Source organism: Pteropus vampyrus, unplaced genomic scaffold (genome assembly GCF_000151845.1).
Source record: "Pteropus vampyrus isolate Shadow unplaced genomic scaffold, Pvam_2.0 Scaffold36, whole genome shotgun sequence".
In the NCBI taxonomy this organism is placed as follows: domain Eukaryota; kingdom Metazoa; phylum Chordata; class Mammalia; order Chiroptera; family Pteropodidae; genus Pteropus; species Pteropus vampyrus.
Window position 1 is genome coordinate 6,646,458 of NW_011888817.1, and position 11,908 is coordinate 6,658,365.

At 47.1% G+C, this 11,908-nt stretch overlaps 1 protein-coding gene across 4 annotated transcripts in view; it reads left to right on the top strand.

Annotated features, from left to right (window-relative positions):
• Positions 1-11,689, top strand: part of RCC1 (regulator of chromosome condensation 1) — a 15,938-nt gene extending 4,249 nt beyond the window's left edge. For 2 of the 4 annotated variants that reach the window (XM_023529218.1, XM_011357747.2), the window contains exons 2-11: positions 4,772-4,853; positions 5,400-5,507; positions 6,373-6,560; positions 6,736-6,915; positions 7,755-7,851; positions 7,982-8,104; positions 8,592-8,747; positions 8,993-9,112; positions 9,450-9,602; positions 10,531-11,689. In XM_023529218.1, the coding sequence (XP_023384986.1) occupies positions 4,781-4,853; positions 5,400-5,507; positions 6,373-6,560; positions 6,736-6,915; positions 7,755-7,851; positions 7,982-8,104; positions 8,592-8,747; positions 8,993-9,112; positions 9,450-9,602; positions 10,531-10,706 (1,374 nt within the window). In that variant the 5' untranslated portion in view covers positions 4,772-4,780 and the 3' untranslated portion in view covers positions 10,707-11,689. The remainder of the gene's footprint in view (positions 1-4,771; positions 4,854-5,399; positions 5,508-6,372; positions 6,561-6,735; positions 6,916-7,754; positions 7,852-7,981; positions 8,105-8,591; positions 8,748-8,992; positions 9,113-9,449; positions 9,603-10,530) is intronic. The other 2 variants (XM_023529219.1, XM_011357748.2) reach the window with 1 other exon arrangement.
• Positions 11,690-11,908: the final 219 nt, after the last annotated feature.

The window sequence follows — 11,908 nt, forward strand, 5'->3', positions numbered from 1 at the left end:
TTTTTTTTATTTATGCCTATAGCACCTGGTCTTCCTAGGTGGTCTCCCATCCAAGTACTAACCAGGCCCGACCCTGCTTAGCTTCCGAGATCAGACATGGGTCTTGTTCAGGGTGGCATGGTCGTAGAGCATGGACCGTGGCTCCACTGGGGTGCTAACCTAGGACCTTCTGCGTGTAAAGCAGACATGCTAACTGCTACACTATGGAACCACGTCCATGTTTTGTTTTGTTTTGTTTTGAATCCATCAGATATACCTGGGTTCTATTCCTGGCTCTCCTTTACTGGCTGTATGAGCTTAGGCAAGTAAATTTACTTCTCTGAACCTCAATTCCCTCAACTGTGAAACAGGAGTGATCATGCCTTCTTCAGCTTGTTGTGAGAAGTAAAATGTTTGCATATAGAAGATAGGCGTGGCCAGTGCCCCATATTAAAACAAGAGAGGCTCATATTTTAAGGAGTAGATTGGTATCATGGATAGACATGTAAATTTAAAGTAATTATGATTCAAAAGTCTGTCCTAATTTCTCTGAGAGAGAATGACTCCTTTAGGATTGAGAGGGCTAAGAGGTGGTTTATCACTGAGGTGACTTTGCAACTTGAATAGAAGTTCTTCCAGTAGGATAAGGGATGGGAAGGACTAGAGAGATGCATATAGTACGGAAAGAACAATAAATCTTTTAAGATTGTGTGGGAAGAGAAAGAAGGATATGACAGATAAGGGATGAGGCCAAAAGTTAAGTTAGTATCAGAGCCTGGAGGTCTTTAGTACCAGGCTGAGAAATGTGGGCTTTATCTTCCAGGCAGAGGAAACTACTGAGGAGTCTGTTTCAGGTTTGAAGTTAAGAAAGATCAGGAATGAATTGTAGAATGGGGTGGGGGTGGGATACAGGAAGACCAGAGACAAGTTGCTGTCTTTTCTAGGGGAAACGGTATAAGAGACAAATATGAGAGACAGTTCTCAGCAGGAAACTGGTAAGGGCACCAGCTCTGGAGTCTGACCAGCTTGGTTCATACCACGATTTCCAATCTTGAAAGAGATACTTCATCTTTTTGAGCCTCAGTTTCCTCATCTGTAAATAGGATCAGTATGGCTACCTGGCAGTGAGATGCCCTCAAATATTAGCCTCAAATATTGGCTATGAGTTTGCTGGGTTGGTTCCAACCCACAATAACTTTTTTTGTTAGTGCCGCATAATACCAACCACCTCCGTTCCAGGCCTTGTCTACAAGTCAGCCCAGCATCAGCACAAATGTGCGGACATGATCCTGTTTCCTGTTTTTTCACTCAACTTTTTGTTATACTTTTTATGCTACTACAGTTTGCCTTCCCAGCAGGGAAGACTACTACAGGTCGTTCTGAGGAACTGACTGGAGATTTGCCTTTGGTAGAATGGGGCTGCCAGCCTGGCCAGCGGTACAACCTGTCTACCTGAAACACAAGGATACCTGTTAGATCTCATACCCTTTAACCCACCCAACTCTGTCTACTTAACATCACTTCTCGTATGCCTCCCAGGCATACAAGACTTAACAAAAACACCGATAAAATGCAGCTCCAGGTTTCTCCTCTCTTGTTTGTCCCACAGTGTTCTCCATCTCCCTAACTAGAAATCAACCCACTACCTAGTCCTTTAAGCCAAAGCCTGGGTTACTTGGGCTTGACCAAGCTCAGGCCTGCACAGGATCTCCTGGATATTTTAGGATGTAAAAGTCACTCTGGATTCCTCCTCCCCTTCTCTCTACATCCAACCCACTGGCAAATCGATCTGTCTCCTAAATTGATCTGTTTTTGTCTACTTTTCTCTGCTACCTCAGACCAAATGAAGTCGCTATCATCTCTCATTTGGTTGCCTGCAATAGCCTCCTCTTTCAGTCCATCTCATTTTCTTTCCAAAGGCCAGAGCAGTCGTTTAAAAATGGAAATCCAATGAAGACATCCTTCTTAAAACTTTTCTGTTTCCCTACAAGACTTTGCATGATCCAGCCCCTGCTCCCCTTGTGCCATTTGACCAATCGCTCTCCAGCTACAGCCACACTGGCCTCTTCGGATTCCTTAACACGTCACACTGTTTACTGGAACGCTTTTGTCCAGGTCTTCCGCTACTGACTTTCTCTCATATTTCAGGTCTTAACTTGAATGTTACCTCCATGACCATTCTCCTCCCCTATCCCAGTTATTCCTTTTTTTAAAATTGCGATAAAATAAAATATACGTAACATAAAATTTACCATTTCAGCCATTTACAAATGTACAGTTTGGTGACGTTAAGTATATTCATATTGTCTTTGGTACCCCAAGTTATTCTCTTATATATCACATTGCCTGTTCTTTACACGGCACCATCTATAATAATTTTTTTTTTCTTTCTCACTAAAATGTAAGCTCCATGAGAACAGGGAGAAGGTTAGGATCCTTTTTTCTTGCTACACTTAGCCCAAAGCCAAACCGTGGTAATAAGCTCTCTGATAAATATTTGTGGAGTGAATGAACCAACTCTGCCATGTACTGAATACAGCAGGTCATCAAATAACATTGTTTCATTCGTTGTTTCCTTATAATGATGAGATGCTGTAGTTGGTTCACTTAAAGTCATAGAACCTGTTGACGATGTCTCTGTATGCTTGGCACTGCAAAGTCCTTTACAGACATTTCATTCAGTCTTGACAGCAGCTCTGAGAAGTAGTCAGGGCATCCCCTTTTACAGGTGAGGACACGTTTCAGAGAGATTAAGACTGCTGGCCAAAGACGGGCGGAACAAGCCACAGCTCTGGCAGGTGACTCCAGTTCCCTGTAATCCTGAAGAATGTGCATTTTTCGTGGGGGATGAGGGGCCTCAAAGAGCTGGGATGGAGAGGAGGAGACCCTTCTCACGAGAATAAAAGTTGGGTTAAGCTCAGAACTGCCACCTCATCAGAGTCAGAACTGGGCCAGTCACAACCTGTAGATAAGCTCAACTTGCAGAGGCCCAACCCACACAGGCTACTTCCCCATTCTCAACACTTTGTTCTCCTGTAGGGTAGTCAGCAGAATGTGCCAGAAATTCCAAGGCCACTGGCCTTGTTCATATACTGTAGAGTGGGTACTGGAGAGGCCAAGGCTGTAGGACCTATTGGAAGGAAGGGAAGGACAGATGGAAGGAAGGGCTGCTGTTTAGGCCCAAAGTTGAGCCTGAGAAAGGCTCTTATAGTTCTGGGAATTCCATTTGTAGCCTCAGGTAGAGTCTCCATCCCTAATCTATGAAATGGAGGAGAGGAGGGTTGGATTAATTTAGGGCTGTTCCTGAGGCTTACCTGGGGCAGACCCTAGACATCTTAACAATACCAATATTGATTTACTAAGCACTAACTATATAGTTACTTTTTATAGTATTAGCTTATTTAATCCTACACATCACAAAGATGTAGATATTGTTATTATTCCCATTTTACTGAGGAGGAAACTGAATCAAAAAGAGATTAAATAACTTTACCCCAGGTCACACAACTAGAAAGTATCTGAGCCCAGCTTCTGGTTCCAGAGACTGTGCTCCACCACCTTGCATCAGGATAGTCTCAAGTGCCCTGGCCCCTGCCATCCATGCCACACAGAGGGTTCACATTCCAGAGTTTGGGAGCTCCAGGCTTAGACAACTTGATTGTCTTTCACAAACTCGATAAAGATTTATTTCCAGAGGTGCCTATATGGAGAAAAAAGACTTTGGACACAATTTGGGCTGGATTAGAATTGATAATGTCTCTGTCCTCAGCATCCTTAGGGAAGAATATGAGGAAACCTTAGGGAGAAGCAGCAGTTAAAGCGAGAGGGGTGGGGAGAGGCTGATGGCTGAAGCTTTCAGCTGCTCTGAATCATCCTAGGTCCAACACCCCTTTTCCTCTATTTTCTTTCCTCCTTTTATTATACCTGGTGTTTGTATGTTAGTAAGAGTATATATACAGCATTTATCTCTTGTTGGTCTGTTTAGGAAAGCCAGGCACGTCCCAGAAGTGGCACTATTGGATCAAAGGGCACAAATGGTCTTGTTGGTTTTATTTAATGAGAGTAGCGTTAAAAGAAAAAATCTGATAATAACAGTAATGCATCAGTTACATTTGGTTATCTAGTTAACCATTAGTTACAAAGTTACTAGTGATTATCTTGGGGTTAGGTGGGAGTTATGAGGGATACTTGGATACTTCAGTGTTTTAATTTTTTATAATAAAACAAAAAAAAAAGTAATTCTCTTTGTTAAACATCTTAGATAATGTAGGAAGGTACAAAGAAAAAAGTAAAAATTGCCCATAATCCCATTTTCCAGAGGTTACCATTGTTAATAGTGGGTGTGTTTCCTTTACATTTTCCTACACGTGTGTGTGTGTGTGTGTGTGTGTGTGTGTGTGTGTATGCATTTATTTTTCAAAAATGAGCTGGGCTGTTCTTCAGTCTGCTTATATATTATTTGACAATGGTGAACATCTTCCTATTCAGTCTCCGAAAGCATCACTTTTAGTGACTTCATACTGTTCTATCATAAATATACACATATTATTTAGCCAGTCCCCTACTACTGAAAGCATGGGTAGCTCCATTTTAAAGTTATGAAGAATACAGTGGAGAATATTTGTGGAGCTTTAGGTGTATTCTTCTTGTTCTCAGGTAGATTCTGAGAAGTAGACTTGCTGGGTAATTCCTCTCACCTTTTTTCAAGGTTTTTGTTTTTGTTTTGATAAATATTGTCTAATTAGAGGAGGAAAATGATTGGCATTTCTGAGTATATGCCTGGGTTTTTCAGGACAAGAAGATGCCACCCAAGCGAATAGCTAAAAGAAGGTCACCCCCAGAAGATGCTCTCTCCAAAAGCAAGAAGGTGAAAGGTAAGTCGGTCTTGGCCTCTTTTCTGGGTATGGGCGGCCTCCTGGAGCCCCCAGAATCTGGGACTGGGCTCCTTCCTCCTAGACATTTGAAGTTGAGGGCCCAGCTGGAGAGTCCCCTGTACCTCATCGAATTCTACCCTCTGGGAATCCTAAAGGCACAGAGATTTGTTTAAAAGCATGCAGGCAGTGCTAGCAAAACAATAGACCATAGGGCTTTGCCCTAGGAATTAATGTGTTAAGACCACTAACTTCCAGGCGTGGGGTTCGAGTCCTGGCTCTGTTACTTTCTAGGTGTGTGTTTTGGGGCAAGTCACTTAACCTCGCTGAGCTTAGATTATCCTTTTCATAAAATAGAAGGGAGAACAGCACCAACCTTACTGGGCTGTTGTAAGGAAAATGAGATAATATCTTGGTAGCATTTAAGGGAGGTGGCTGTGGTTTTCTCTTTCCTGGAACCCTGGAGGGAGACAGGGAGTAGAGAGATCCACCCCCAATCCAGGAGGTGTAAGTGTGGATCCACACTCAGACAGTGTCTGTCTTTTGCAGACTCTCGTAACCAGGCAGTGAGGGCCGTTGCCTCCCGCCACGTTCCAGGCGCCCGCTCCTTCCGAGGTCCCTATGGGCCGAGCCCTCCTGACCAGAAAACCCGACCAGGTGGCTCCCTGCCCAGCGCACCCTCTGAGCAGCCTCAGAGGCCCTGGCAGCCGTGGCCACACCCCCGGAGGAGGGGCTGGATATCATTGGCTGTCCGGGACTGTGGGTGGTTGCCATTGGTCATCAGATGGCCCTGGGCCGCCCACTAGTTGGCGCTTACCTCTGCAAATACCTGTGTGGGCCCTTATTCCCGCCCCTCCCTCCCTCAGCTGTAGGTCTGCGTGTGCTCCGGGGTGGGAACGGAGGTTGTCAGTGTGACTGTTCCCAGGAGTTAAGTCATAGCCTGAGGATGGAGGCCAGGGACTGCTTTGTAGGCTCCCTAGGTTTCAGTGCAAACTTATTAGCTCTGTGTTTCTGGGTAGGTTACTTAACCTCTCTGAGGCATTGTTTCCTTTCCTATAAAATGGAGCCTTAAAGAAGGTCTGTAACATAATTTGCGGGACTGCAGAGCAATTTAACTTTAGTAAAGCAAGCAGTCACTAAAGGGTAGACGGTATCTGAGCCCTCACTGTTAGCGCTGTGGCTTCTTATCAAGAACTTATAGCTAATCAGGAAAACTATCTTGTGTCCTCACTGTGCTCCCCCATCAAGATTCATTTCACAATATTGAGTTTCTTTGTTTTCATTTCCTCCCTTTCACATTAATAATGTGAAATTTTTAATCTTTACAAAAACCCTCTGAGATGGGTACTCTGTTGTCCCTGTTTCACCAGTGAGGCAAACCTAGGCTCCGAAAGGTCATGCTAATGGTCTGTGGCAGAGTGGGGGCGTGAACCCAGGTCTCTCTGATCCCAGAGCCCATGCAGTGACCTCTCCTCTCTCCCTTCATCCTACACACTCAGGGGCTGTCTTCTTTACCCCTCAGTCTCACATAGGTCCCACAGCACAGAACCAGGCTTGGTGCTGACACTGGGCCAGGGTGACGTGGGCCAGCTGGGGCTGGGAGAGAATGTGCTGGAGAGGAAGAAGCCAGCCCTGGTGCCCATTCCGGAAGACATTGTGCAGGCCGAGGCTGGGGGCATGCATACCGTGTGTCTAAGCAAAAGTGGCCAGGTAGGTTGAGGGAAGTGGCACAGGATTGGACAGGGCCTGGGGGGCTTGGGGAAGGAGCTTTGAGCCACACACATTTCTCTACGGAGATGGAGCTGGCAAGCCGAGAAGCGGGTGGTATGAACAAGAATGAATTGAAAGGCCAGACCTTGCTCTAATGGAGGTATCCTGGGCACAGGTCTACTCTTTTGGCTGCAATGATGAGGGTGCCCTGGGAAGGGACACATCAGTGGAAGGCTCAGAGATGGTCCCCGGGAAAGTGGAACTGCAAGAGAATGTGGTACAGGTGTCAGCTGGAGACAGTCACACAGCGGCCCTCACCGAGGATGGCCGTGTCTTCCTCTGGGGCTCCTTCCGGGTAAGAGTGGGTCTAGAAGACTGCATGGGGGTTGGCAGGCAGAATTAACTGGTGCAGCCCCAAGGGTAACTCATGTCCATGTCCCTCTCGTTTGTACTGATGGAGTAATTAAGACCCAGAAGCAGAGCTTGGGCTCAGGCCTAGGTCTCTGGCTTCTTCATCCATGTCTATCCACACCATTGGCTATTTCCTTGAATCTGATCTTATAAAGTGTGCATCTTGGGAAGGAGTGGGTCAAGGATGCCTTTGGGCTGAGGCTGATCCAGGAAGCCTGCTGTCCTACCTAATTCCCTGTCTTTGACCTCCCTCTTCCCAGCCCTCTTCTACTCTCTCAGGGGTTTGGGGAGGGTGGAAGGGGCAAATTGTTACATCTCAGAATTTCCAAATGTGGGAGTCTAGTTTTAAAAGCAGATTCAGCGTTAAAATTATTTTGGTATTTATTTCGAAATGTCAAAAATAAAGGAATCTGTTGAGATATTTCCTTGTCAGGACTATTTTTAAATTTTTATGAAGAATTTGAAACACATAAAAGTAATCAGAATAATATACTGGACACCCATCTATTCATCATAACAATTATCAACTTGTGGCCAAACTTCTTCCTTTCTACTCCCATGCACTCTCCTATTCCTTTGTTATTTTAATGCAAATCACAGACCATGTATAATTAATTTCATTCATAAGTATTTCAGTATGTGGCCTGGCTCCTGCCCACCTCTCCATTCCCCATCTCGCCCCAGTGCCCTTTTCCAGACGGTTCTGTGGCTGCCTGCAAGCCTGGATCTGGCTGGTATGGGGCAGGCAGGAATGCCTGATAAGTGCTGTGCCCTCCCTTCCAGGACAATAATGGTGTGATTGGACTTTTGGAGCCTATGAAGAAGAGCATGGTACCTGTGCAAGTGCAGTTGAGTGTGCCTGTGGTGAAGGTGGCCTCAGGTGAGTCTAGGGGTACTTGTTCTGAGCAGGAGTTGGAGGACCCTGTTTTGGGGCTGGCCCAGCTTTGGGCCTAATAGACGAGCCCTGCATCTGGGTTCGAGTGCCATGTTCCCATTTCTCTCACCCTCAGGAAACGACCACTTGGTGATGCTGACAGCTGATGGTGACCTCTACACTTTGGGTTGCGGGGAGCAGGGCCAGCTGGGCCGTGTGCCTGAATTATTTGCCAATCGTGGTGGCCGGCAGGGCCTTGGTAGGTGGCCTAGGTTCCTCTGGCTGGGCAGCTTGGCAATCCACCTCTAATGAAGGTCAAAGGCAGGAGGGATTTTTTGTGTGTGTTCAGGGTTACATCAGATAGACTTGCAGTGGTAGTTAAGAACTTTGACTCTAGAGCCAGGCTACCCTGGATTTGAGTCCTGGTTCTACTACCTACTGGCTGTGGGACCTTAGACATAGTTTCCTCACATCTAAACCTACCTACTTCGTTGGGTTGTTGTGAGGTTAAATGAGTTAACATAGAAGAATGGCTGGCACCTGGTAAGTTCCATGTAAATGATACTTCTTTTGTCCGTGGGAGTCTGAGTGAGGTGTTTGTACTCTCTTGGCTTCAGTTACCTCTTCAGTACAATAGGGAGAAAGTCCCCTCTGAGGGCTTTCGTAATGGAGGGGAAACTAATACGGGCCAAAGAGGAGAGGCTGTGTGTGTCTTCCATTGACCCCGGCTTCTTCTCTGCCTGCAGAACGACTCCTGGTCCCCAAGAGTGTGATGCTTAAATCTAGAGGAAGCCGGGGCCACGTGAGATTCCAGGATGCCTTCTGTGGCGCCTACTTCACCTTTGCCATCTCCCTCGAGGGCCATGTATATGGCTTTGGCCTTTCCAACTACCATCAGCTTGGTGAGTCTCGAGCCCAGTGTCCAGCATAGCCCAGGGTGACCTAGATTCCAGTCCTGGCTCCACTACTCATTTATCGTACACCCTTGGTAAGGTCACCCCTCAAAGCCACAGTTTTGTCATCTGTAAAGTGAGACTATTTATACTCTGGTGAAGGGTAGGAAGGCCTCAGTGTGGGAGGGGATGTAGAAGGACAGCCTCTTGGACACTTTCAGCCCTAACAACTCTGTCCTGGCCCTTCCCCCTAGGAACCCCAGGTACAGAATCTTGCTTCGTGCCCCAGAACCTGACATCCTTCAAGAACTCCACCAAGTCCTGGGTTGGCTTCTCTGGTGGCCAGCACCATACAGTCTGCATGGATTCCGAAGGTGGGACCTCCAGGTTGGGAATGCCATGTTCCCTGGGCACAGGCCTGGCCTGACTCTTGACACCATGGTCTTTGGAACCTCGGTTTGCTCCATGGGTTGGGGCAGATGTGGGTTCATGAGAGTCACCCCCATCCCTCAGAGTCCTGGTGCTCTTACAAGTGTGAGTTCAATGGGAGTCTATGGGGATTCTCCCAGTCCTCCCACAAAACTGGAAGAGACACTGCAGATCTCTTTCTCACCACCCTGGGAACAGGGAACAGCTCCCATGGATATAGGAACTCACCTGGCCAACCTGAAACACATTCTCTGCTACTCATCTCTCTCCTTCCTCCCACAGGGAAAGCATACAGCCTAGGCCGAGCTGAGTATGGGCGGCTGGGCCTTGGGGAGGGTGCTGAGGAGAAGAGCATACCCACCCTGATCTCCAGGCTGCCTGCTGTCTCCTCAGTGGCTTGTGGGGCCTCTGTGGGGTATGCTGTGACCAAGGATGGTGAGTGGGGCTGCTCTTACTGGGTCTGGTTGGGGCCTGGGGTCGCAGTTCTTACCAAACTGCCCAGCAGGCTCTGATGTCCAGCATCAGACGGAGCTGAGATGCCAGTGTTTGTAATAGTATTTTCAAAAGCTCTGGCTTTAATGAATACAAAATGAGTAAACAAATTATTTTAATAAAGGCAGTTTGTTCTCTAGAGGAGAAAAACAGCAAAGGGGGATATATAACTGAGACCTGGCTAGGCAGTAGGACTTGAACCCAGATCTCCACACTGACTCAGGCTTCTCTTTACTTTTTCCACCACGATGACCCCTTTATTTACAACCTAGTATGTGCCAGCTTCCCAGGGAGTTATACTTAGAATTTTATTAGGAGAAAGAAGGCTTGTAATTAGGGTTCTGGCAAGCACAGCCGAGGAGAGTGTGAGCAAGCAGTTGGCAAAGCATGAGTGGGTGAGTGGGACAGCCATGGAGGCCTTGAGAAGTTGGGCTGGTAGAGGTGCTTGATCTGGGATTATCTGGAAAGAGTTCCTGAGGAACTTGGGGCTTCTACTACACCGTGAAGGTTCAGTCCTTTATGATAAGCAAAGGAAGGCATCCTGGGTTCAGGACATCCAGAGCAGTCTCAAAGGTGTCTGGTCCTGGGAGTGGAGTGGTATAGGGGTTTGGGGTGTGGCCAGTCATGTAGGGCCTTGAATGCCATGCCTAGGAGTAGGGAGAAGTCTTTGGCGATGTGTAAAGACTGTGGTCTCTGGATGACAGAACTCATCCATCATCTCCTTGACCTTTCCCAGCTTCCCTGAACTCCTAGAGGCTAAGACATTGCCAGGCTGCTATAGGCCAAGGCCAAAATTCACTTCTCTCACTACAGAAAGAAAGGTGGGGCTAGGGATCCTAGAGAAAGCTGCCCCTGTTTCTCTTTCTTGTAGGTCGTGTTTTTGCCTGGGGTATGGGCACCAACTACCAGCTGGGCACGGGGCAGGAGGAGGATGCCTGGAGCCCTGTGGAGATGACAGGCAAACAGCTGGAGAACCGTGTGGTCTTATCTGTATCCAGTGGAGGCCAACACACAGTCTTACTAGTCAAGGACAAGGAACAGAGCTGATGAAGTCTCCGAGGGCCTGGCTCCTGGCCCCTCTGCCCGCCCTCCCAGAACAGGAAAGCCATGATGATTACAGACTCCAGCAGGCGTCCCCCGGCCCCAAGTACTCTGTCATCTCCTTCCTTTTTTCCATTAGCAGAACAGAATCCTTTTCTTCTCTTTCTCCCTCCTTTCCGGAATCATCCTGGAACCTACAGGATGAAGGGGGGTAATGGAAGAGGGGGGAGGGTTTTGTTGGAAGGAATGTCTCTCACTCTAGAACTATGTGACTAGACCTTTCTCCCTCATCCCTATCTCCCATGGTCCTGGCTGACCCTGGTTTTGCCTACCAGAAATCAAAACTTCCTTCCCTGGGGGTTTGGTTCCCATTCTCTGAGAAGTTGGGGCTCCTCAAGCCCTACTGTAGTCATGTGCCACTCTTCCTGTCCTTCGCAATCCACAGGCAGACAAATGGTACAGTCGTCAGACCCAGCTGTCATGGACCTATGCCTGGGGGGTAACTGGAGAAGGGGCAGGGCTACCAGCTATGGGCAAGCCCAAGCCAAATATATGACTCTGAACAGGTGTCCATGGGGCAAAAAAAAACCCAAACCAATCATCCTCTACTTGATCAAGAAAAAAGCCAGTCAGCCTTTCTAGAAGCACAAAGCATTCTGCCCTGCACTGCCCATTCAGCCTGCCTCACCTGCAGTCAAGGCCTGAAATCTGGAAAGGAAGCTATGCCTGCAGGGCAGGACGTCGAGGGGAGAGGGGAAGGAGGGTTTTATAAACAAATTTATAGCAATATCAAGAGTGAAGGGAGGGAGGGGAAGAGGGTTGGAGGGGCAGAAGCTGGTCCCAGAAAGGGAAGCAACAGCTTATAAGCAGTGGCTGAGAAACAGAAAACAGGTTTGGTTTTTTTTTGGTTTTTTTTTTTTAATGTAAAGTATTTTGGAGGGGAGAGTCAAATCTTTTAACATTTTGAATAAATACAGAGTTTTATAAAACAGGCCACTTCTTTACTACACACTCCCTGCTATTTTAAAGGAGCACCTGCTGTGTTGGGAAGGGCAGGATAAACCCACACCTATCAACCTGGTCACAACTAGGAATTAGGTGATGTCAGGATGTTTGCCACAGTCAGCTGTTGATATAGCTGTTCCATACAAATCAAAAAAGTTGATATTTGCTTAGATATGTTTCAGGAATCACTGGATTTTTTTTTT